This window comes from Schistocerca americana, chromosome 1, assembly GCF_021461395.2.
Source record: "Schistocerca americana isolate TAMUIC-IGC-003095 chromosome 1, iqSchAmer2.1, whole genome shotgun sequence".
In the NCBI taxonomy this organism is placed as follows: domain Eukaryota; kingdom Metazoa; phylum Arthropoda; class Insecta; order Orthoptera; family Acrididae; genus Schistocerca; species Schistocerca americana.
This window is the reverse complement of record NC_060119.1, coordinates 1,121,351,837-1,121,377,101: the sequence shown is the minus strand read 5'-3', so window position 1 is coordinate 1,121,377,101 and position 25,265 is coordinate 1,121,351,837. Positions and strand designations below refer to the sequence as shown.

The 25,265-nt window shown below is 38.9% G+C and overlaps 1 protein-coding gene across 1 annotated transcript in view; it reads left to right on the top strand.

Annotated features, from left to right (window-relative positions):
- The window catches only part of LOC124596941 (Down syndrome cell adhesion molecule-like protein Dscam2), a 348,091-nt gene that overhangs the window by 272,477 nt on the left and 50,349 nt on the right, over nt 1-25,265 (top strand). Inside the window, exons 28-29 of the mRNA XM_047135906.1 lie at nt 17,256-17,447; nt 19,012-19,176. Of these exons, the coding sequence (XP_046991862.1) occupies nt 17,256-17,447; nt 19,012-19,176 (357 nt within the window). The remainder of the gene's footprint in view (nt 1-17,255; nt 17,448-19,011; nt 19,177-25,265) is intronic.

Below are 25,265 nucleotides of genomic sequence, written 5' to 3'. Positions count from 1 at the left end.
AAACATATCACTCTCCCGAGATATTTTGCATATTGCCACTTAATAATGTTGTATGGAATAATTTTTCTGGGGAAACTCATCACTTACAAAGAAAGTATTTTTTGCACAAAAGTAAGCAGTAAGAATGATCGTGGTGATCATCTACAGATGTCATGTAGGTACCTCTTCATTGAGCTAGGTACTTAAACTGTGTCGTCACAATACATATTTTCACTACTGAAATTCACCATAAACAATCCATCACAATTTGAGAAGATCAGTTATACATACCTGCAATAATAGAGGAAAAAATGACATTTATTACCCACTGTTAAAGCTGTCAGCGGCTCAGAGAGGAGTTCAGTATGCAGCAATAAAATTTTCTGATCATTTGCTGAATAACCTAAAATGTCTGGCAGGTAGCAAAGCAAGTTTTAAATCTAATTTCATATCATTTCTCCTGCACAACTTCTTCTATTCCATTGATGAATTTTTACTTCAAAACTGGTAACCAGTAAAAAACATGGTTTTAGGTGTAGTTGTATGAGCAAGAATAAAATGTTAATGTGTTCATTAATGTTAACTGTAATCACATATACATACACGGTGTGATCAAAAGTATCCAGACACCAGGCTGAAAATGACTTACAAGTTCATGGAGCCCTCCATCACCATAACAACACCGCCTCCGAATTCAGGGTGTATACAACCCGGGACATCCGGGAAAAACACGGGAATTTTTTCATCCGGGAGAAAACTTGGAAAAACCCGGGAATTTTTTGGAACTCCGGGAATTTTTCATTGTTTTGACTTTCAATAAATTTTTGTAAATTTGACTGATAAGAATTGATTCCTTAGCAAAGAATGTTACTGTATCCTGATACTGAAGAATAATACTGCAGCAATAAAATATAAACGAGAGGGGAAAAAAAATAAAACTTTAGTGGCAAAGGAAATGCACCATTTACAACAACAAAAAACTATGCATGCAAGTGTTTGCAAATATCAAAAATATGTCAAAGGCCATAGGGCGAAGACTGTGTAATTCTTCATAACAATAAACTGCTTGCTATGAGTGTGACCTCACAACTGTTCACATTAGGTTTGTTTGATCAGTTGCCAGCAGGCTCATGCGGATGCTTAGTTGACTCGCATATGAGCAGTACCTTCTCCTTCTTCCTGCTACACGAAGTGTGGCTGTTAGCTGTATCGGCAGTAGCAGCAAGCAGCCAGATGCAAATGAAAAAAATTTTTCTCACATGCCCTAGCTGCCAGATTCGCGCATGTGCACAGTTGTCTGAGTTTTAGTGGGGAGGGTGTTAGTCTCCACGTGACTCGTGTTTGCATTAAGTGATTTTGCTGCTTCTCTTTGTTTACAGCTCCCATGTCAAATGAAAACAAAACGGATTTCTGTGGCCAGAACTATCAAGTGAATCAAAATACATTCACATAATTACAGAGGGCAAAAGTATATTATTAGTTTCAGTTTTCTGATTTTATTGAACTTCTAAGTTACTAGTGCAGTCAAGCATTAATTGCCTTGCAAAACAGTGAAGTTTTTTTGCAAGTTTGCTAAAGAAATTTGTCTTTATTAAGGCAATCATTTTATTTGAAACAAAATGTTTCATTTCACAGTATTGCCTAGTTCCAACTGTTTGCTGAATTACAAGTGTACGTTATCATCTTCTGCCGCGATGGCATCATGCCATAATAAAGAACCAAAAATGAGATTGTACAGTACTGGTACTTCAAGAAAATTTACATCATAAAAACCACACTGAATAGCTTAATATCAGATGGGACCTACTCCATTGTGAATCTGGAAAAAAACCAATGTGCATTTCAAGCCGAATTATGCAAGGTCGGCCTGTACGTTTTGGTGCTGTACATGTCCCTTCATGTTTCCACTTCACTATAACATCAGAAACAGATGACCTAGGGATGTTTAGGAGTGTGGAAATCTTGCATACATATGTATGAAACAAATGACACCCAATCACCTGACCACATTCGAAGTCCGTGAGTTCTGCAGAGCATCCCATTCAGCTCTCTCACAATGTCTAATGACTACTGAGGTCGCTGATATGGAGTACCTGGCAGTAGGTGGCAGTACAATGCACCTTATATGAAAAATGTATGTTTTTGGGGGTGTCAGGATACTTTTCATGCATAGTTTATTCTGTGCACTGACTCATTCTACATCATTTTCATAAGGTCTGTGAAAGATGTAACTAAGTAACTACTGCCATGCCACAGTGCTGCCCAGTCACTGCTTGAGTACTGGTCATTCTTTGTGTGGTACTGTCCCTCCAAAATATTATTCTAGACGTATTTGGAGCTGCTGTATCAAGTGGACACATAAAGTTCCACCTTAAGAATCATTTTGCTTATAACAGGAAATAAATGACTTTTTCTGTCAACACTGGGCATTGCATGAAAAAATGTGAGAGTGGTATTTGCTTTAGCTAACTCCAGCAAAATTGCAGGTATATGCTGAAACATCAGAGAAAATATGCTTGATGACTTAGGAGAGACATCAGGAATATACATGTATGTCTAGAATGGTATGCCTTAAGTATTTTATTGGTGGAGTTTTTCTTGGTTGGAAATAGGAAATGGTATGCATTGCCATCACCTTGGTAGATAATTGCAACCAGCATGTTACTGTGAAAGTAGCAGAAGAGGACCATATTATTACAAAATTGCGAGTGTACATAGAATTCTGCACTAACTTCCTACTCTCAGACAGATGCTGTTGACACCAGTGGCAAAGCTGGTTCCTTAAAACACTCCCTTGAGCCCTGTTTGGAAGAACTTCCTCTACATAATAGCAAAAATAGCAGTGTGACTCAAATGACAGAACTAAAATGAGTAAACATTCTCAGATGCCACACTAATATTAAGATTATATACCTCCTAGGATATTATTCCTACAACTTTACACCATAGGCCTTTTGAAGGTCTGTATTTGTTTTTGTTGACTGAAGTCCAGTTTCTTGCTGAAAGATAAGGATTGGCCAACAAAATGTTGAAATGTTCTTGTATACAAAAAAAAATTTGAAAGTTAGCTTTTAAATAAGATCCCTATGAGATATCGTCTCTTCACAAATTATTAATGAACACATACTTTCACATAATATTGTTATACTTATCAATTAACTGTATTTAGTGCATGACAGTACAAAGTGAGCTGCAACTAACATACATGAACTGCATAATAAATAGAACTAAACAACTAAATCTAATAACTAATATCTAAATCTTCAATTCATTCAAGGGCTGGTATGTCACTTCAAAGAAATCTACATTTCAAGGGTAAGCTTGTCGCTTGCAGCTTGTTACAATATGTTTGATGTTGTGCTGTTCATTGCTACCAGTCACATTGAGCCTCCATTGGTGGAGGCTTTCTGCACAGTTGTCATGGCCTGTACTAATATTACTAATTGTTTTCCAATCACATCATGGTAATTCCACATCAAGTGATCTAGTGACAGGTCTATGAGTGTCTGTTATTCTATGTTTCTGACCACTTTCTGCTCATGGTGAAATTCACTGCTTGCAGTAATTCTGCCGTTAAGATAGGTGACTGTCCAGATTTTAATAAATCATTCTAAGTACATGCACATGAGACTGGATTGGGAGCTGAGGAATTTTAACTATTTTTTCATTTCCCTTGAGAGGGGAATTCTGTCTTCGCAGATCTGGTGGTACAATGTGGCTTAGAATTGTTAACCAGCAAAGAGAAATAGATCTGATGTCATCTGTTATTGTCCTCATAGCTGCTTTTAGCTGAACATCGATTTCACTCACATGTGTACTACTAAGCCATATCAGAGCACAGTTTTTAGCAGCAGAGCAGACAATTCCTGAGGTAGAACATACAATACTGGCCATTAAAATTGATGCACCACGAAGATGGCATGCTACAGACGCAAAATTTAACTGACAGGAAGAAGATGCTATGATATGCAAATGATTAGCTTTTCAGAGCATTCACACAAGGTTGGTGCCAGTGGCGACACCTAGAACGTGCTGACATGAGTAAAGTTTCCAACCGATTTCTCATACACATACAGCAGTTGACCGGCATTGCCTGGTGAAACACTGTTGTGATGACTCGTGTAAGGAGGAGAAATGCGTACCTTCACATTACCGACTTTGATAAAGGTTGGATTGTAGCCCATCGCGATTGCAGTTTATCATATCGCGGCATTGCTGCTCACGTTGGTCGAGATCCAATGACTGTTAGCAGAATATGGAATCAGTGGGTTCAGGAGGCTAATACAGAATGCCATGCTGGACCCCAATGGCCTCGTATCACTAGAAGTCGAGACAACAGGCATCTTATCCGCATGGCTGTAACGGATCATGCAGACACGTCTCAATCCCTGAGTCAACAGATGGAGACGTTTGCAAGACAACAACCATCTGCACGAACAGTTTGACGACATTTGCAGCAACATGGACTATTACTCAGAGAGCATGGCTGCGGTTTCCCTTGACACTGCATCACAGACAGGAGCACCTGCAATGGTGTACTCAGCGATGAACCTGGGTGCACAAATGGCAAAATGTCATTTTTTGGATGAATCCAGGTTCTGTTTACAGCATCATGATGGTCGCATCCGTGTTTGGTGACATTGCGGTGAAAGCACATTGGAAGCGTGTATTCATCATCGCCATACTTGCGTATCACCTGGCGTGATGGTATGGGGTGCCATTGGTTACACGTCTCTGTCACCTCTTGTTTGCACTGACGGCACTTTGAACAGTGTACGTTACATTTCAGATGTGTTACGACCCATGGCTCTACCCTTCATTCGATCCCTGCAAAACCCTACATTTCAGCAGGATAATGCATGACCGTATGCTGCAGGTCCTGTACGGGCCTTTCTGGATACAGAGAATGTTCAACTGCTGCCCTGGCTAGCACATTCTCCAGATCTCTCACCAATTGAAAAAGTCTGGTCAATGGTGGCCGAGCAACTGACTCGTCACAATATGCCAGTCACTACTCTTGATGAACTGTGGTATCATGTTGAAGCTGAATGGGCAGCTGTACCTGTACACACCATCGAAGCTCTGTTTGACTCAATGTCCAGGCATATCAAGGCTGTTATTATGGCCAGAGGTGGTTGTTTTGGATTCTGATTTCTCAGGATGTATTCACCCAAATAGCGTGAAAATGTAATCACATGTCAGTTATAGTATAATATATTTGTCCAACGAATACCCGTTTGTCATCTACATTTCTTCTTGGTGTAGCAATTTTAATGGCCAGTAGTGTATTAGTGTTGTTGCTCATGCACCCCATGGGGTACTACTTAGCTTCTTAATGATGTTATTCCACAGTCTCAGCTGTAGTGATTTCTATATTTTCTTTCGCAGGACAAAGTTCTATCAAGAGTTACAGTTCTTTTCGAAAGTCTTGGTGGTGGAGGACTTTACAATTGAAAGCAACATGTAGCTTTGCACTTGGCCATTCTGTTGTTAAGAAGAAAGCAGCTAATTTTGATCTTCATTGGATTTGGTGTTAATCTCCAGTTTTTAAAGTATTTATGCATTGTACTTAGATCTGCCGAGAGTATTGCTTCAAGACTTCTCCATTGTGGGGCCAGACCAGATCACCTGCATAAATTCAAGAGGACATATAGCTGGTTATGAAGTACACATCATTACACATACAGCTGTGCTACTTCAATTGTCCTATGGTATAATCTTACAGGGCAGTGTGACTGATTAATGTGAAGGGACAAACAACAGTGTTTCTGAACCCTCCAACTGCTGTGAACAAGTTGTCATCAAGATTCACCAGTCCCCAGTCTGACCATCACCACCCTCTAGTTGCCCAAAGTTGATTCACTAATTTTTTGAAGGAAGTTACTAATTTGGGTGACTGGTCTCATTTTCACAGCACTTGTCATGCTGAGATAGTGAAACACTGCAGCGAGAGATAGCAACCGTAGAATTTGAGTATCCAGTTTTATTAATAATACACATCTGTTATTCCTCTTCTTTGTTGTAATTTGAAGGCTCTGTTATCCTTTTTTTTATATGATTGTCTAGAGGATGTTTAGGTTGCTTCTGCAAAATCATGTGAACACTGTGGACTTTCTGGTGAAGAATGCATATATTTTCAGTCATTTCACTACACAGTACAAATCAATATAAGGCACATAACTTGTACCGCATCCTTGCACTTCAAACTTGTACAACTAACTAACTGACCAAAAACAACGATTTACCTCTAACAACATGTAGCAAAGAAATTACTGTCATATACTGATCTATTTACGCAAAATAATCTTTGGAACATACATTTCATAAATAAAATACAAATAATTGTTTGCCTTTTTTGAGGAGACCATAATTTTCATTGTAATTACTTTAACTGATTATATATGTTGACCTTTAAACATTTCTGGATAATTGTGCAGTAGTTGATTCCTGGTTTTTTTTGCCTTCAGCATGGAATCAGTCATTTCGTATGATCCAAGTTAAGTTAGTACATTTATCTCACTATCACCAGTTTTATTGCACAAGGTGCTGTTCACAAGTGTAATCATGGCCTCTGAATTTTCCTATAACACTATTGATGTGTTTGTGTGTCATGTTTGCTGGCCTTTTCATTGCTGTGATTAAGTTTAAGCACACTAATGAACAGGTGCCTGTGTGATCTAGGTGTGTAAATGAGCAGAACTGTATTTCAATGCCATTCTTGCAGTAGCTGTTCAGAGTTGTGAGAGTGTGACTACATATGCTGCTGTGATCCCTTGTTGCAGATTTAGACTTCATGTTGTGTGTTTTCGTCAGTATTAACTTCATGTTCTTCTATTCTACAAGAGAAATGTCACAAGAGCAACTTTGGAAAGATATAGAGAACCTGGAAATACTACCTAGGAACAACACTGAGTGTCAGTTTTCTGATGACAGTAACAGAATGATGAGACTTCGACAAAATCTCGAAATGGTAGTCCTTAGCCCTGTAATCAGCTGGTACGGTGTACCAGTTTAATGCTTCTGCAAGAAGTGCAGTTGGCAGTAAATTCAGAATCTGAAGAATCAGAAAGTGATAGTGGATAGAGCACACGTCAGTGACACCTTCAATTGGAAACAAACCAATTTACAGCCATTAAGGCATGTGTTTGGTGGCGGATTTGCAATGCAAGTTTCAACTGCTCAATGACTCAAGAGTTCTGTCTTTTTTATGTATGTACATATTTCTGTCACAAAACCTGTTCCAGTTTGCAGCAGATGAAATGAATTAATTTTTATGTATACACCAGTGCACATACTCTGGAATCTCTGTATTCTTGACTGGGAAAGTGGAAAGATACTGAATCTGAAGAACTTTGTTTTTTTGTTATTTGTCTTCTAATGGCTCAGTTAAAAAGTTTAAAATAGTAATTTGTAGATCCAGAAATATACCTTTAAACACTTCTGTTTTCAGTAAAATTATGCCCCAAGACCATTTTAATTTGATTTTGAGAATGCTACAGCTCAGTGACAGATCTGCAAGGGCTGGAAGTAAAAGTTTGTTTAAAATCAAAAATACTGTCGATAAAGTTCATATGAGTTTCACAATATGTTTAGTCTTCATCAGAGTCACTGTTTGTGAGAATAGGCACAACATGTCAAAACTGCAGAGGAAAATGAAATTAAGAGAAACTGAGCTTAAGTCAACTGACAAGGTGCTTTCTATCAAGTGTTGCAGTAAAAGAGAAGTGTGGATGTTGACCACATGTAAAACCAAGAATGTTTGTGAAGAGAGACTGACTGATAACTTGCTAGCTTGCAACTCAAGTATGGTTGCAGTTGACTACTATAACATGCTAATGTGTTCAGTAGGCTCAATGTGTCAACTGAAATGATATAAGAAATATTTTTTTCACATTCTAGATTTGTGACTTTTCATTGCTCTTGTTCTCAGGTTGGCTACAGGGTGAAACGTGGCACTCACAATGTTTCACCCTTTTTTGTTATGGAAAATGTAGAAAAATATGCAACAGAACAGAGAAAAGGTGGCACAGGAAGGCACTTCAGTGACGAGAATCTCTTCAGTTTGCATGGTGGTATTTTCTCGATGTTATTGTCAGTAAACATTCAAAGAAAAGTATATGCAGAAGCTTGGTTTGCACAAAACAGAAAGTGCACTGGGAAACCAGATACAAAGGCAAAACTTGCAACATATTATTGTTCTGTGTATTGTTCTGTTTTGAAAGTTATCACACAGAGAAGCATTACTAATCGTCAGGAACTAAACCTGATAGTTGAAATTAATTGCCACTTCTGAGTACATTATTTAAAAAAGAAAAAAGCAAGATATGTAAGAAAGACAATACAAAAAGGTGTTGTTACCTTTTTACTTGGTCAAAACCCCAGATCAAAAGAAAGTATGTAAAATAGATATAGTGGGTGCAAATAGTATTCAACAGTCCTGATTTCATCTCTTAGGTTGAAATAAGCTCACCAGATAAAAAATTTGTCACCCCAGTGTACACACACAAATGAATTGTTACGTCTTTTCAGATGGTGCAGTGATCAAGTAATACTCAACCGCCTGTCTGATAGCTCTACATGAGTATAAGAAAGTAGTGACAAGTGAGACATTTATGTTTCAAATGAACTTTATAGATAAACGTGGGTAAGTGTGAGGTTGTGACAGAGTGCAAAAAGGGGCAGTCGTGTTTGGTCATGTCCATAGCCTAATACTGTGTGAAGTTGCTGATGACCATTAAACATGACATCAGAATCGTGATCAGAAAATGATCTTGACTGATTGTGAGAGCAACCAGAGATGCATTTTACAGTTTGTGAATCAAAATTGCTTCCAAAGCAAACAGGAATTGCTGTAGGCAGTGAATGAAAGTCAGTACTAACCTGTTTGCAAGAGAATATTGAAATGGGAACTGCATGCAATGAACATGCGAAATTGGTAACCTCGCAGGAGACCATTGCTCACACAGACACATAAAGCTGCATGTCTTCAGTGGACTAGAAATCATCAAACATGGACAGTAGCTAACATTTGGAATGTAATGTTGTCTGATGGATCATGTTTTTGCTCATATTCAAATGATACACATCATCGAGTGCCCTGAGGACAAATAAAGCATTTCACCCTGAATGTGTACAAGGTCAGGTGCAATCTGGAGGTGGGTCTGGAATGTTTTGAGGGTGTTTTTCTTAAGTTGGTTCCATCCACTGAGGTGACTACTAACATGAATCAGCGTGCTTATCTAAAAAGTATTCAAAAAACTACATTTTCTCACTTTGTGTGTCTCTTCAAATGATGAAGTATGCTGACAAGAAACTGATGCTTTAGATGGAGCTATATCTGTTTTGTAAATGATGTGATTACACAGCATAAAAATTGTACATATTCATCAGTTTATGATACACAAAAATTATTTCCATGTAATGTATACAGTTATGCTTGGGTATTGTGATTTTTTTATGCAAAATTTGCATATGGACATAAAAAAATATTGAAAATTCATACTGATCCTTGTAAAAAGTACTTGAATGTTTCAAGTTGGCAGCCTCTGTCCAATGAAGTAGTATGTTAGCAACAGACGGACTCAGTTCTTCACATGTTGCACTGTTTATCCTGCTAATGAAGATAATCGATTTCTGAAAATATAAGAAATTGGATAGATAAAAAATCTACTCACCAAGTGGTGGCAGGAGAATACATATATAAAATATATCATGGTTTGAAAGCCTTCGGAGTCCATGGCTCCTTCTTCAGGCAGAAGGACTGAAGGAGAAAGAGGAGTGGTGAAAGAAAAGGACTGGTTAGGTTTAGAAAATGGGTAGAGTTAAGAAAAGTCACCCAAAACCCCAAGTCAGGGGAGACTTACTCGCCGGGATGAGGAGGGAAGACTGATTGTAGGGACTGCACTGAGTGAGATTGGAAAACCTGAGAGCTTAAAGGTGGAAGATAGGGTGATATGGAAGACAGAGATTATTGATAAAACAGCAAGCATGAGTTAATAAGAGTGAAAAGCCAAGTGCATTGTATGTGACAGATGTGGGAGTGGGGCTGTGAAAAATAGACAGGCCAGACAATGAAAGATTGAGGCCACGTCCCTCTAGACCAACGTTCTTCATCTCAAGGTCTGTTTGCTGCTGAATATTTCCTCAGTCAGAGCCCACCTGATTCCTAACCTGTAACATCCTTCCTGCTCACCATTATCAACTCTATACTTACCAGCACCTACTTCATCTTTCATCCTTGAGGAGAGCAGACGCAGACAGATCAGGGGTACAGCCATGGGAACCGGGATGGCTCCTTCCTATGGCAACCTTCTCATGGGTCACATGGAGGGGACTTTCCTGGGATGTGTAAGCCTTCAGCCCCTGGTCTGGTTTAGATACATTGATGACACCTTTGCCCTATATACTCATGGTGAGGCTGACATGTCAAGATTCTTGGAATCTCTAAATCCATTCTCCAGTTAAATTTCACATGGCCTTATTCCAAATCCCATGCCACTTTCCTTGATATTCGTATCCTTGCCAAAGGTCAGCTACACACTTCTGTTCATGTTAAATCTACTAAAAAACAACAGTACTTACATTTTGACAGTTGGCATTGTTGCCAGTTGCTGGATGTAATTACCCCACCAGCCTATTTCAGAAAGAGATTTCCCTGGACCATCACATCCACCAAATTCTGGGACTACTGTCAGCCGATACTTCAATATGGCTATGAATTTCTAAAAATCATGCCCTGAAATGAGGTCCGTGCTCTCCAAGATATCACCCACCATACCTAGAGTAGCTTATTTTTTTCCTCCCAATCTCTGCAATATCCTTGTAAGACCCTAAGCGTCTTCTGTACCCATCTCCTTACCGTATGGCTCCTACCTCTGTGACCATTCCCACTGAAAGACAGGTCCTATGCACCCTACTATCACCAGTTCTGTAACTGGCAAAACATCTACATCTACATCTACATGATTACTCTGCAATTCACATTTAAGTGCTTGGCAGAGGGTTCATCGAACCACAATCATACTATCTCTCTACCATTCCACTCCCGAACAGCACACGGGAAAAACGAACACCTAAACCTTTCTGTTCGAGCTATGATTTCTCTTATTTTAATTTGATGATCATTCCTACCTATGTAAGTTGGACTCAATAAAATATTTTCGTATTCAGAAGAGAAAGTTGGTGACTGAAATTTCGCAAATATATCTCGCCGCGATGAAAAAAGTCTTTGCTTTAATGACTTCCATCCCAACTCGCATATCATATCTGCCACACTCTCTCCCCTATTACGTGATAATACAAAACGAGCTGCCCTTTTTTGCAACCTTTCAATGTCCTCCGTCAATCCCACCTGGTAAGGATCCCACACCGCACAGCAATATTCTAACAGAGGACGAACGAGTGTAGTGTAAGCTGTCTCTTTAGTGGACTTGTTGCATCTTCTAAGTGTCCTGCCTATGAAACGCAACCTTTGGCTTGCCTTCCCCACAATATTATCTATGTGGTCTTTCTAACTGAAGTTGTTCGTAATTTTAACACCCAGGTAGTTAGTTGAATTGACAGCCTTGAGAATCGTACTATTTATCGAGTAATCGAATTCCAATGGATTTCTTTTGGAACTCATGTGAATCACCTTACACTTTTCGTTATTTAGCGTCAACTGCCACCTGCCAGACCATACAGAAATCTTTTCAAAATCGCTTTGCAACTGATACTGGTCTTCGGATGACCTTAGTAGACTGTAAATTACAGCATCATCTGCGAACAACCTAAGAGAACTGCTCAGATTGTCACCCAGGTCATTTATATAGGTCAGGAACAGCAGAGGTCCCAGGATGCTTCCCTGGGGAACACCTGATATCACTTCTGTTTTACTCGATGATGTGCCATCTATTACTATGAACTGCGACCATCCTGACAGGAAATCACAATAATATCAAAGGGAGAGCCACTTGTGAAATGACACATATCATATACCACCTGTTATGTAAACAGAAAAGAGAACCACTTGTATGAATATCAAGAGCTCAGATGGAAACCCAGTTCTAAGCAAAGTAGGGAAAGCAGAAAGGTGGAAGGAGTATATTGGGGTCTATACAGGGGCGATCTTCTTGGTGACAATATCATGGAAATGGAAGACGATGTAGATGAAGATGAAATGAGAGATATGATACTGCGTGAAGAGTTTGACAGAGCACTGAAAGACCTGAGTCGAAACAAGGCCCTGGGAGTAGACAACACTCCATTAGAACTACTGACGGCCTTGGGAGAGCCAGTCCTGACAAACCTCTACCATCTGGTGAGCAAGATGTATGAGACAGGCGAAATACCCTCAGACTTCAAGAAGAATATAATAATCCCAATCCCAAAGAAAGCAGGTGTTGACAGATGTGAAAATTACCGAACTATCAGTTTAATAAGTCACAGCTGCAAAATACTAACACGAATTCCTTACAGACGAATGGAAAAGCTAGTAGAAGCCGACCTTGGGAAAGATCAGTTTGGATTCCGTAGAAATATTGGAACACATGAGGCAATACTGACCCTACGGCTTATCTTAGAAGCTAGATTAAGGAAAGGCAAACCTACATGTCTAGCATTTGTAGACTTAGAGAAAGCTTTTGACAATGTTGACTGGAATACTCTCTTTCAAATTCTGAAGGTGGCAGGGGTAAAATATAGGGAGCGAAAGGCTATTTACAATTTGTATGGAAACCAAATGGCAGTTATAAGAGTTGAGGGGCATGAAAGGGAAGCAGTGGTTGGGAAGGGAGTGAGCCTCTCCCCGATGTTATTCAATCTGTATATTGAGCATGCAGTGAAGGAAACAAAAGAAAAATTCAGTATAGGTATTAAAATCCATGGATAAGAAATAAAAACTTTGAGGTTCGCCGATGACATTGTAATTCTGTCAGAGACAGCAAAGGACTTGGAAGAGCAGTTGAACGGAATGGATAGTGTCTTGATGGAAGGATATAAGATGAAAATCAACAAAATCAGAACGAGGATAATGGAATGTAGTCGAATTAAGTCGGGTGATGTTGAGGGTATTAGATTAGGAAATGAGACACATAAGTAGTAAAGGGGTTTTGCTATTTGGGGAGCAAAATAACTGATGATGGTCGAAGTAGAGAGGATATAAAATGTAGACTGGAAATGGCAAGGAAAGCATTTCTGAAGAAGAGGAATTTGTTAACATCGAGTATAGATTTAAGTGTCAGGAAGTCGTTTCTGAAAGTATTTGTATGGAGTGTAGCCATGTATGGAAGTGAAACATGGACGATAAATAGTCTAGATAAGATTGGGGAGAAGAGAAGTTTGTGGCACAACTTGACTAGAAGAAGGGATCGGTTGGTAGGACATGTTCTGAGGCATCAGGGGATCACCAATTTAGTATTGGAGGGCAGTGTGGAGGGTAAAAATCATAGAGGGAAACCAAGAGATGAATACACCAAGCAGATTCAGAAGGATGTAGGTTGCAGTAGGTACTGGTAGATGAAGACGCTTGCACAGGATAGAGTAGCTTGGAGAGCTGCATCAAACCAGTCTCAGGACTGAAGACCACAACAACAACAACATGTAAACAATGTTCAGCCTTTTACATCAGCATGATTACCACAAAGTTACCAGTTTGGATGAATGGCCATAGGCAGAGGGTGTATACTGACAACACACAACATACTGTTGCAAAGCATGTTCTACAACATGACAGTCATGACCTCAGTACATGTTTCACCCCACATGTCATCTGGATTCTTCCCTCAGATATCAGTTATTCAGAACTCTGCAGGTGGGAACTGGTGCTGCAACATGTCCTTGGTTCTGACCAACCACACAGCCTTAATTTATGTTATTTTCTGTGGTCGCAGCATTTCTTCACAGTAACTGTTCCTTTCTTCATTCCCTTGTAGTTTTCTACATCTTTCATTTACTGACCCATCTATTTTTTGCAGTCACCCACCCACCTCTATCAAATACAGTGCACTTAGCTTTTCACTCTCATTAACTTGTACACAGTGTTTTCGCAGTGATCTGTGTCTTGTATATTACCCTATTTTCCACCCTCAAGCTCTCAGGTTTTCAAATCTCATCTGATGCAGTACCCAACAATCAGTATTTCCTTCTCATATTGTCTGGTAAGGCTTCCTTCACTGGGGTTCTGGGTGACTTTTCTGAAATCTAACCCTTTTTCTATGTCTCACAAGTCCTATTCCTTCATTCCTCTTCCTTCCCCTTCATTGCTACTGTGAGAAGAAGGAGCCACTGGCTCTGAAAGCTTGAAGGCTGTAATAACTTATACATGTGTGCTCTCCAGCTGCCACTTGGTAAGTAAATTTTTTTTTAATCTATTCAATTACCTGTACTACTAATATCTATTCTTGTGTGAAGTGATTTCACAGCACAGAGACAGTTAACAAAAAAAAATGCAGACTCACCTGTTTATGATGTGATCAAACTATTCTGATATAAGAAAAGATTTTGTTTTTGAAAACATTGATTTCTGACCTTAAATTTTGCTTGAGAATGATTAATTTTATTTATGGACTCGAAACATATTCAGATTAATCAGAAGTATGTTCCAGCAACCACTTAATCTCCCTTGTGAATTGTTTGTGAATGAATTATTGTGCTGGCATGCACCATGAGTGCAGAAAAACAGGAGATAGTGGATGCATGGAACATATGGCGTTTAGCTTATAAGCTATGAATTCAGCACAGCACAAGAAAGCCAGTGCAGGTATTTCAACACACAGGAAGTGGTATCCTACAAATGGTTTCCAACACAGGTAGTTGGTTTAGGTGTCAACACCCAGCACATCCTTTGGCAAGTACATCTGTAGTGTTGAAAGGGTTACGTAGCTGCATTTCTACACAATATTCTAAAAGTAACTCGTGTAATAATCAATGTCAGTAGATTAAAACTAAACATAATTGCTTGTTGTTTACGTAAAAGAAGTAGCCTACAGTGGTGCTTTGGCTTGTTAATACATAATTTGCCGTATTCCACATCTCTAAAGAATGGAATTTATGATACACAGTATGTGAATGAATAACAAATGGATGAATGAATACTAAGAGAAAATCTGGAATTAGTATTAAATATCTATATATAAAAGGCAATGTCCTGACTGACTCACCAACTGACTGACTCATCACCACCAAGACCAAACTGCTAGGGATGAAACCTCAAAAGATGGAGACGCTGTGGATGTTATACTGTAGGCATTGTTTAAGAATTGCTTTTTTTGAAATTCCAATCCTAAGGGGATGAAGGTTTTTTTTTAAAAAAAAAAATGTTGCTATTAAGTCATTTCTGAAGTTAACCTACAAAAATTGGTATTTGGTTTCTCGGTCAAAAATAAAGAAATACATGTTTCAAAATTTTTGGAAATTTAGCCCTGTGGGGGCGAAATAGTGGGCAAAAGCTTTTTTTGAAAATATAGCATTATTAAAGAACTACTAAAGAATTTTGAAAGCTATGTCTATGAATATTCGTATTTGACTACTCAGTTGCAAGTACAAAAAATACATGTTTCAGTGTTTTTGGAAGTTGAACCACTAAGGAGGTGAAATAGGAGATCAGACTTTTTATGAAAATATTCTATTATGAAAGCATTTTTAAAGCTAAATCGATGAAAATTTAAATTTGGCCTCTCAGTTAGAAATAAAAAAAGTATGTGTTCCACTGTTCTGGGAAATTCAACCCTTATGGGGTTGAAATGGGGGATATAATTTTTATGGAAATATTTCATTGTGCAAGCATTTTTAAAGTTAAATCTTTGAGAATTGGTGTCTGGCTTTCTCAGTTACAGTTGAAAAAATACGTTTTACTGTTTTTGGAAATTCAACCCCTAAGGGGGTGAAATACGGTCAGACTGATTCATTGGCTCATCATTGCCTAGCCCAGATGGCTAAGGATAGAAACTTAAGTGTGGAGAGTGTGTGGAGCTTATACTGTGGGCATTATTTAAGAAGGTATCGTCCAAAATTCCACTCTTAAGGGAGTTAAATAGGAGATGAAAGGCATTTTGAAAGTATGTCTCTATTAAGGGAATTTTGAAGCTAAAACTACGAAATCTGGTATATGTTTTCTACGTCAGAAAATAAAAAAATATGGGTTTCAGCATTTTTGGAACTTCAACCACTAAGGGGTAAAACAGTGGATGAAAATTGTTTTTAAAATAACTAATAACTAAAGAACTACTAAAGGATTTTTAAGGCTACATCTATGACAATTGGTGTTTGACTTCTCAGTTGAAAATTTAAAAAAAAAGTACATATTACAGTGTTTCTTGTAATTCAGCTGCTTAGGGAGTGCAATAGCGGATGAAACTTTTTAAGAAAATACTTCAGTAAATTAAAAAATTTTAAAGCTAAATTTATGAAAATTTGCATTTCACTTCTCAGTTAGATATAAGAAAATATCTGTTAAGGGATGAAAGTTGCTATGGAAATATCTCCACAAGAATGCAAAAGGCATGATAAGGAAAAATTTTGGACTCCACCTACCAGAATCACTTTTGGTGAGAAGTTCATTTTGAAAAGGCAATGCCTATATGGCCTTACTTAGCATGAAAAGGTTAGAAGTTGCAATTTGTGAACAAAATAAAAATTTGACTAAATAATAATAATAATGATAATAATAGAAAAAATCTCTACAGGCCGTACAGCCTCTGTGAGTGAAACAGCGGGTGCTAAACTTCTCAAAAATAAAAATTTTCAGTGAAGTACAGTTGAAAAAATGTGCGTGTGGGTGTTTTTTTTTTCCTTCGATGTAATTATGTCTTCTGCAGTGATCTTTTTATTATCTCAGGTCATCAGATGTATTCATTTTCTCCAAGTGGATATCTCATTGTTGAAAGATGCACAATATGCAAATTTCAACATTTGTATAATTTTCAAGCAATCACCATGTGCTAGTGCATGGTATATGTTTCCAATATGAATTATGGAAACTATTTGAAAGTATTCCACATATTTTGAGCATCTGTTATCAACAGACACTTCTATATACCCATGTGCATCTTCATCTGGACACCCACAAGTTTATCTTTTGAATTTATTATGTTTTTTTACCATGTAACGTATGCTTTAAACATGTGGCACACTTTCAAATAGTAACTATAATTCATAATGGAACTGATGCTGTGCACTAGCCTGATCGAGAATGATATACCAGTAACTGCCAAAACTTGCCCCTATCAGAAAATCTATCTATGCTTAAACTGTTTGTGGTAACTGCAAGCCCAAAGTTCAAGAAAACATTATTATTGCAGAGCTGTATGAGATGAGCCCCTATGCCACATTTGCTGTGTCATCAGACCACCACAGAAAAAAGTTAATGGATGCTTCAGGAGTGGATCACACTTTACAGTTTAAAACATTTGGACACTCAGAAAATGAGAGTTGCACTCAACATGAACTTACTCATCAAGTAAATATGGTTCATTGGTATGCTGCATCAGATGGTAAGCACAAGCCTCATAAGTTGAAATCACTATGTATAGCAAAGACAGCATAAGAAGATCCCTGACAGCTTGCAGCACTGATGCAACTTCCAACGCTAAGTGCTAATTGCTGCATGTGAAAATAGTAGAAGTTTACAGAGCTGTGACAACACTGAGGTGTTCTGATAGAGATGTTTACAAAATTGTATTATTTGTTGGTTGAGCTGGGTGCACAGCAACTGTCAGGGATCAACTTATACTGACCCAGATATAGGTACTGTTTCCCACTTCCTGTGAAACTGCTTCTTAATTAACTGCATTGCTACAGGGTGGTGCACAAAAAACTGGCCACAGGTACTGATTGTGCACCAGTTTTGCACAAATTGTTGCCCACCACAAACAGATACAACAACAAATAGATAAACAGATCACACACACACACACACACACACACACACACACACACACGTGCGCACGCGCAAACACAACTCACACACACGACTGCAGTCTCAGGCAACTGAAACAACACTTGCGCCTGCATATGTGTGTCTATTACTGATTAAGGCCTGTGGCCAAAAGCTTTTGTTGTGCCTTTGTGCAACTCAGCATCTCCACTATACGGTGAGTAGCAAGTTTCCTTCTCATAATATTGTTACATTCCATCCTGTATTTTCAAAAATAGTTCAAATGGCTCAGAGCACTAAAGGACTTAAACATCTGAGGTTATCAGTCCGCTAGACTTAGAATTACTTAAACCTTAACCAACCTAAGGACATCACACACATCCATGCCCGAGGCAGGATTCGAACTTGCGACCATAGCAGCAGCGCGGTTCCGGACTGAAGCACCTAGAACCGCTTGGCCACAGCAGCCGGCTTCCTGTATTTTCCGTTGTTTGATTTTAACAGGTAATAATCAGATAATAAATAAATAACAACTAAGCTAATGCAAAGGTCTTTATTTACAGAATTGATCTTGTCTTTTACATTACATTAGGTTCAGAAAATTACCCCCTTGCATTTCCGTGCACTTTTGCACATGCCCTAACATGTCAATATAAACTTTGCATAACTCTGTAGCATCAGTTCTCAAAATTTCATTACAAACATTGTCCTTAAAGTGTTCTAAAGATATTGGTTTACATGTGTACACTTCCCTTATGCTGCACCACAGATAAAACTCATGCATCCACTATTGCAGTTCTTCCTTGAAGAGGATACTTCTTGCTGAGATATTTACTTCAAATGTCTTAATTAAGTCACAGTGGCTTTTGTACTGACAGTACAAAACATACTCACAACCGCTTCAAAAAAATAGATGGCAACTGCCGGATGATGAGCAGTCTTAGTACTCGGAACCAGTTTTTCATGTGCCACCCTGTGCCATAAAATGTTAACATCAAATTGTGTAGAGAATAAAATACAGCAGTGAATCAGTCTTGAAATAAGTTCCACTGCAGGGTTTCACAGAAATATTAACATCCTAAGAGTGGGAATATAGTTTTAAAGACTACTGAAATTTAATGTTACTATAAAATCCTTTTTGGAATTTATTTAACTTATAGTGTATACACTATTCCTTCCAGGAGATAGAGGACAGCCATCATCCAGCCTACATAGGAAAGGTAACATGAAACATCGTCACAACAAATCCGACACATGTCAGCACTCAGATACCGAAACAAGTGGTAGCCCATCTGCAATAAGCAGTTATAAAGTGCCTATCAAGCACCCAACAGCAAGGAGTTTAGGTATGTTTTGCATCATTTTTCATGAAACTAACAGTAAATGTGCCACTTCATGCTGTGGGGAAGAGTGGGATTAGGAACCCAAATGCAATTTTGATCCCTGGTAGCTTATGGGAGTTTCTTTCTGTCTGTTAATCTGTGTTTTTATCTCTTACAATGTGTTACACATTCAAGAAAATACCAAATAACACTGTCTGGTTATTTCATCAACCAAAGATTCTTCTGGCATCATTTCCCATGAAAATACACAATAGTGACAAGTCCTCAGACACAAAATACCTTCTTATTTGATTCTTTTAGATACACACAAGATGATAACATTCCTATGTTTCATAACAACATATCCTTCAAGCAGGGCACAGAAATTTGTTAGAGAGCCTTGAATTTGAAGGAGGGGGGACACGTGTGATTCAGTTGACTGAGAACATATGCTAAGAGAAAACTACACCTTATACCATAAAAAGGGACATTAAAGATGAAGGTGAAAGTGTCAGAGAAGGTGAGGGGTCACAGCTAATTAATTAAGTCTTTTTCCAAGAAATTTTTCCTCAGAGCTTCCATGGAAAAAAATTACATATTTAATTTATTTATTAGTTAACTTACATTCCTGAAACCAGGAAGATCCTTTATTCATTACACAAGAACCTCATTTATCCAGTCTTCATTAATCCAGATTTCCAGATTCCTTTTTTTATTTCCTCTTTTTTTAACCCAGAAATGTATTGTATACAGTTGGTATAGTGCAATATATGTTGACACTTCAGGTAGCATAGAGATTGCCAACCCCACATTTCCAACTGCCTTTACTATGGTTAGTGTTCTGTTCCTGACAGAGTGAAGGCATATGGATATTGTTCCTATGTTTTGCATTTGTATGTGAGTGAAAAGGCTTCAAAGTGAAAGAAAGTGGTTCTTTCTATGGAAAAAAGTTCAAATCACTAAACAGAATAGACAAAGGAGAAATGGTGAAATAAATGTCTGCAGAATATGGTACAGGGATATCATCTATGTCAGAATGAAAGAATGACTGGGGGAAAAAAAAAAAAAAAAAAAAAAAAAAAAAAAAAAAACAATGGAAACTCAAAGTTATATCAACAATATAAGGAAAGGATAGATTGTTGCTCACTGTAAAGATGACACATTGGGTTGCATACAGAGATGATAAGAAGACTGCCATCCCCATAGCTCCGGTCCGAACTGTCAGATATGGCAGTTACATGGGTATGAGGTGAGCTTACTTTTGTCAGTGAAATGTGTGTATGTTTTTCCTTTCCAAAAAAGGCTTTAACTGAAAGCTAAATCGTAATTCTTTTTGTTGTGTCTGTTTGCAACTCAATGGGTCATCTTTATGATGAGTAGCAATCCATTCTTTCCCTTATACTGAATACTCCTGCTTAATATGATCAGCAAAAACAATAAAGAAAGTATGGACTGAAACACTGGATGAAACATTATTTGTTTGGTTCAGTGGGATATCCATTTCTGATATCTGGTCCAGTCTTGCTGGAAAAGTCATTAAACTTAAGTAGCAAGGCACCTGGTGATGATACTTATTCCACAAGATAGCCAAAGATGGCAGGAAAGATGGAAAGCTCAGCATTGCATGGGCTAGCTTTCAGTGACAGGTGAAAGTTTTTTGGGGGATAACGTAGTTGCAGAAAACTTAAAAAAAGAATTTGAAGAAGTTATTTCCTATAAAACATTAAATTAAGAGTGTGATTTTTTGCTTTTAGAGAATATTTCTGAATTATTTAGATTTTCAGTAAGCCACATTACATCTGGTCCCACATAGATGGAAGAAATGAGGTACTTATGTGTAACTTCATTCATTTATTGTGTGACATTTTTGTCATTATGAGAGGTTACAAGTGGAGTACCATCAGCTTATGTTACTGCTTTGAAAGATAAAAAGTGAGGCAGGTGATTAGATCATTCAAATGAACAGTGCACAGATCTATTACATACTCTATTTGTGATATATAGAAGGTCTTATGCAGTACAAGCTGAGAACACTGCATTGTTCTGGTATGTATTTGTTTCACTTCTATTAGTCCATGTCCTCCTCCCATTCTCTCTGTCCATCTCCTCCTTCCCTCATATCTGCTGAACTATGTGACATACAGTGATGTAATTTTGTAGGTACATTCAGCAGCATATATACACATCAAAAAAAGTTTGGCATCAACTTAGTTCCGAGAGTTCCGGAACCTGTATAGAAAATTGGAATAGAGATCAACATAAACATCATTTCCGCCATTTTTATTGCTCGTGAAAACCACACATTGCATATTGTACCACCATACAGCAAGACCTTGAGAGGTGGTGATCTAGATTGCTGTAAACACCAGCACCTCTAATACACTGTAGCACATCCTCTTGCATTGATGCATGCCTGTATTTGTTGTGGCATACTATCCACAAGTTCATCAAGCCACTGTTGGTGCAGATTGTCCCACTCCTCAATGGCAATTTGGCGTAGATCTCTCAGAGTAGTTGGAGGGTCATTTCGCCCATAAACAGCCCTTTTCAATCTATCCCAGGCATGAAACTTCTTGGCAGATTAAAACTGTGTGCCAGACCGAGACTTGAACTCGGGGACCTTTGCCTTTCGCGGGCAGGTGCTCTACCAACTGAGCTACCCAAGCACGACTCATGCCACGTCCTCACAGTTTTACAAAGGTCCTGAGTTCAAGTCTCGTTCTGGCACACAGTTTTAATCTGTCAGGAAGTTTCATATCAGCGCACACTCCGCTGCAGAGTGAAAATGTCATTCTGGAAATATCCCAGACATGTTCGATAGGGTTCATGCCTGGAGACCATACTGGCCACTCTAGTTGAGCAATGTGGTTATCCTTAAGGAAGTCATTCACAAGATGTGGATGATGGGGGCGCGAATTGCTGTACATGAAGATGAATGCCTCACCAATATACTGCCAATATGGTTGCACTATTGGTTGGAGGATGGCATTCACGTATCGTACAGCTGTTACGGTGCCTTCCATGACTACCAGCAGCATATGTCAGACCCACATAATGCCACCCCAAAACAGCAGGGAACTTCCACCTCGGTGCACTCACTGGAAAGTGTGTCTAAGGTGGTCAGCCTGACCAGGTTGCCTCCAAACAAATCCCTGATGATTGTCTGGTTGAAGGCGTATGCGAAACTCATCAGTGAAGTGAACTTGATGCCAATCCTGAGCAGTCCATTTGGCATGTTGTTGGGCCCATCTGTACTGCGCTGCATGGTGTCGTGGTTGCAAGGATGGACCTCGCCATGGACATCGGGAGTGAAGTTGTGCATTATGCAGCCTATTGCACACATTTTGAGTCATAACATGACGTCCTATGGCTGCACAAACACATTATTCAACATGGTGGCATTGCTGTCAGGGTTCCTTCAAGCCATTGCAGTAGTATCCCTTGGGCAGCCTGAGCGAGGCGTGTTATTGACAGTTCCTGTCTCTCCTCCATGTCCAAACAACATCACTTTGGTTCACTCCGAGACACCTGGACAATTCCCTTATTGAGAGCCCTTCCTGGCACAAAGTAATGATGCGGATATGATCAAACCGCTGTATTGACCATCTAGGCATGGTTGAACTACAGACAACACAGGCCGTGTACCTCCTTCCTTGTGGAATGACTGGAACTGATTGGCTGTCAGAGCCCCTCCGTCTAATAGAGACTGCTCACGCATGGTTGTTTACATCTTTGGGCGCAGTTAGGGACAGCTCTGAACAGTAAAAGGAACTGCGTCTGTGGTACACTATCCACAGTCAATGTCTATCCTCAGGAGCTCTGGGAACCGGGGTGATGCAAAACTTTTTTTTATGTGTATATTTAGGCCACAACATATGAATACCAAATTTTATTCATCTAGTATTTGAGAGCAAGAGCACTTAGTGACTTGCAACCCACTTTACATGTTTATGAAACTTGTTCTTGCTGACACTCCCCACATAATGTTAAAAGGACAAAAGTTTTTGCTTATTACCTTTTCGCTGTTCATTTCTGCATCAGGCATGATGTTTACATTTCTTGCTTCTTTGCTACTATCTCTGTTAGCAAGACATTTAGCAGACATACACTAAAGTATCTGAGGATCGTGACATGCCTCCTTGGCTACTGTGTTTTCCATTTTTTCCCCATAATAGGCATGTTCCCTGACATCCAGCAGAAAGATACTTCCTTCCCCTGCCTTTGAAAGTAGAGAAGAGTGTCCTGGATATCCTGGACTACTGTATTTGCTGCTTATAAGTGTGGTAGAAAATGAACGGCACTCGGGGAGTCAGGACAGATGAGGAATTTAACACTTGCAACCCAGCTCATGAGCTACAGTGCCTCAAGATTTCATATAATTCTGCATCAAAGACAGTAAATTCTTGAGGCAGCCAAATCTTGAGGACTTGTTCATGGAAAAGAACAGAGTAACTAATTGAGTCCCCTGTTTAGACCTACCCACAAATACAGTTACATAGATATGGTGCTCAGTTGAAATGTCATAAAACAATGTATTAAATACAGATGCAGGAGTGCAGCCTCTCCTGCCTCTCTGCATTAACCAGTGTGCCAGTCTGTTAAAATCCTGATTTGGGTCTGTACTTGCCTCAGACCAAGTGACTCCAGCACTTGATTCGAGCAGATCCCAAAACAGTCTTATTGCTCATGAAAAATTAGTGAAAAGACAGCCCATATCTGCATGAGCAACACTATGGTATGCTGGTGAATTGGAAGGGTTCTCCAGCCTCAGTACAGAGACTGGGTGTGGGATTGGATCTATAATCACCTGTGGTCAGCCTGGTCCCCTTATGGTGGATAGCATCAATGATCTTCAAGTATGAAGGCCTCACTGGTATGCATACTGTGCAACCATAGTCTAACCATGATCTCACTAAAGCCCTGCAGTACTGACGGAGATGTGCCTTGTCCACACCCTGGGACTCTGTGGCTTACGGGTAAAAGACACTTAAAGATGTTCAGTGTTTCCGGGTCCTGGACATCAAGTTCTTCAGGTGTGGTAACCATGGCAGTCTGGAGTAAAAAAATGAGGCCCAGAAACCTCACTGAGTCTTTAAGGAATTCATGCAGAGCAGCATCTCCTGAATCCTCACAGAGTGGCTAAGGAGCTGCCTAGTCTCTAACATCCAGACCAGATACTGATTAACTTTTCTCACACAGCTCATTAAGGCAACACTCTGATAAGTTCTGAGACACATCCAGCCCTTTCCTGGTTTGAAGAAATGTATCAAAATGGCCTCTCTTCAAGAGTTAGCAAAATGTCCTGTCTACTTGTAAGTGTCGCAGTATGCTATACTGGATTTGGTTGTGACTGGGTGCAGTATCACGAGTCTCAGACAGTACCATTCCAACTTTCACATCAAGAAGGGGCAGTTATAAGGCTCAGAATTGTTGAATCCAAAGTCTGACTTGTTCCTCTCCATGGCACCACAATAGTGGCAGAATGATGGATTGGATTACATTAGATTCAATTTTCATTCCATAGACCCAAAAATTAGATGATTCTCATGGGTGTGGAACATGTCAGAAAGTATAACATAAAAAATAGAGCATTTGAATATAATACTCACTTCCCTGATTATTTGTCAGGAGATTGTCAAAATATGTGAATTGGAACTACTAATATTTACAGAATTAATACATTGTCAGAATGAAACATGGTTATCCACTTTTAATAAATTTATCATATCCAAAATGTCTAAGCTTGCCTGTTGTAACCAAGAGTTGTCAGAACTGAAATCTAGCAGACATTTTCACTTAGGCTGGTCTAACAGTTTCTGATAAGATATTCATCTATGAAGTAGAAGAAGCTGCCTGCCAAAAAGTCTTTCAAACTTTGTTTAAACTGTGCTTCATCTGAAGCCAAGTTTTTAATAGCTACTGCCAGTTTATTGAAAACGTAAGTTCCTGAATATTGGACTCCTTTTTGGGCCGAGGTAAGTGATTTTAGATCTTTATGTAGATGGCTCTCATTCTTAATATTGATACTATGTATTGAGCTATTGGTTGGAAATAGAGACATATTATTTGCAACAAATATCATTAAGGAATAAATATACTGAGAAGCAGTGGTT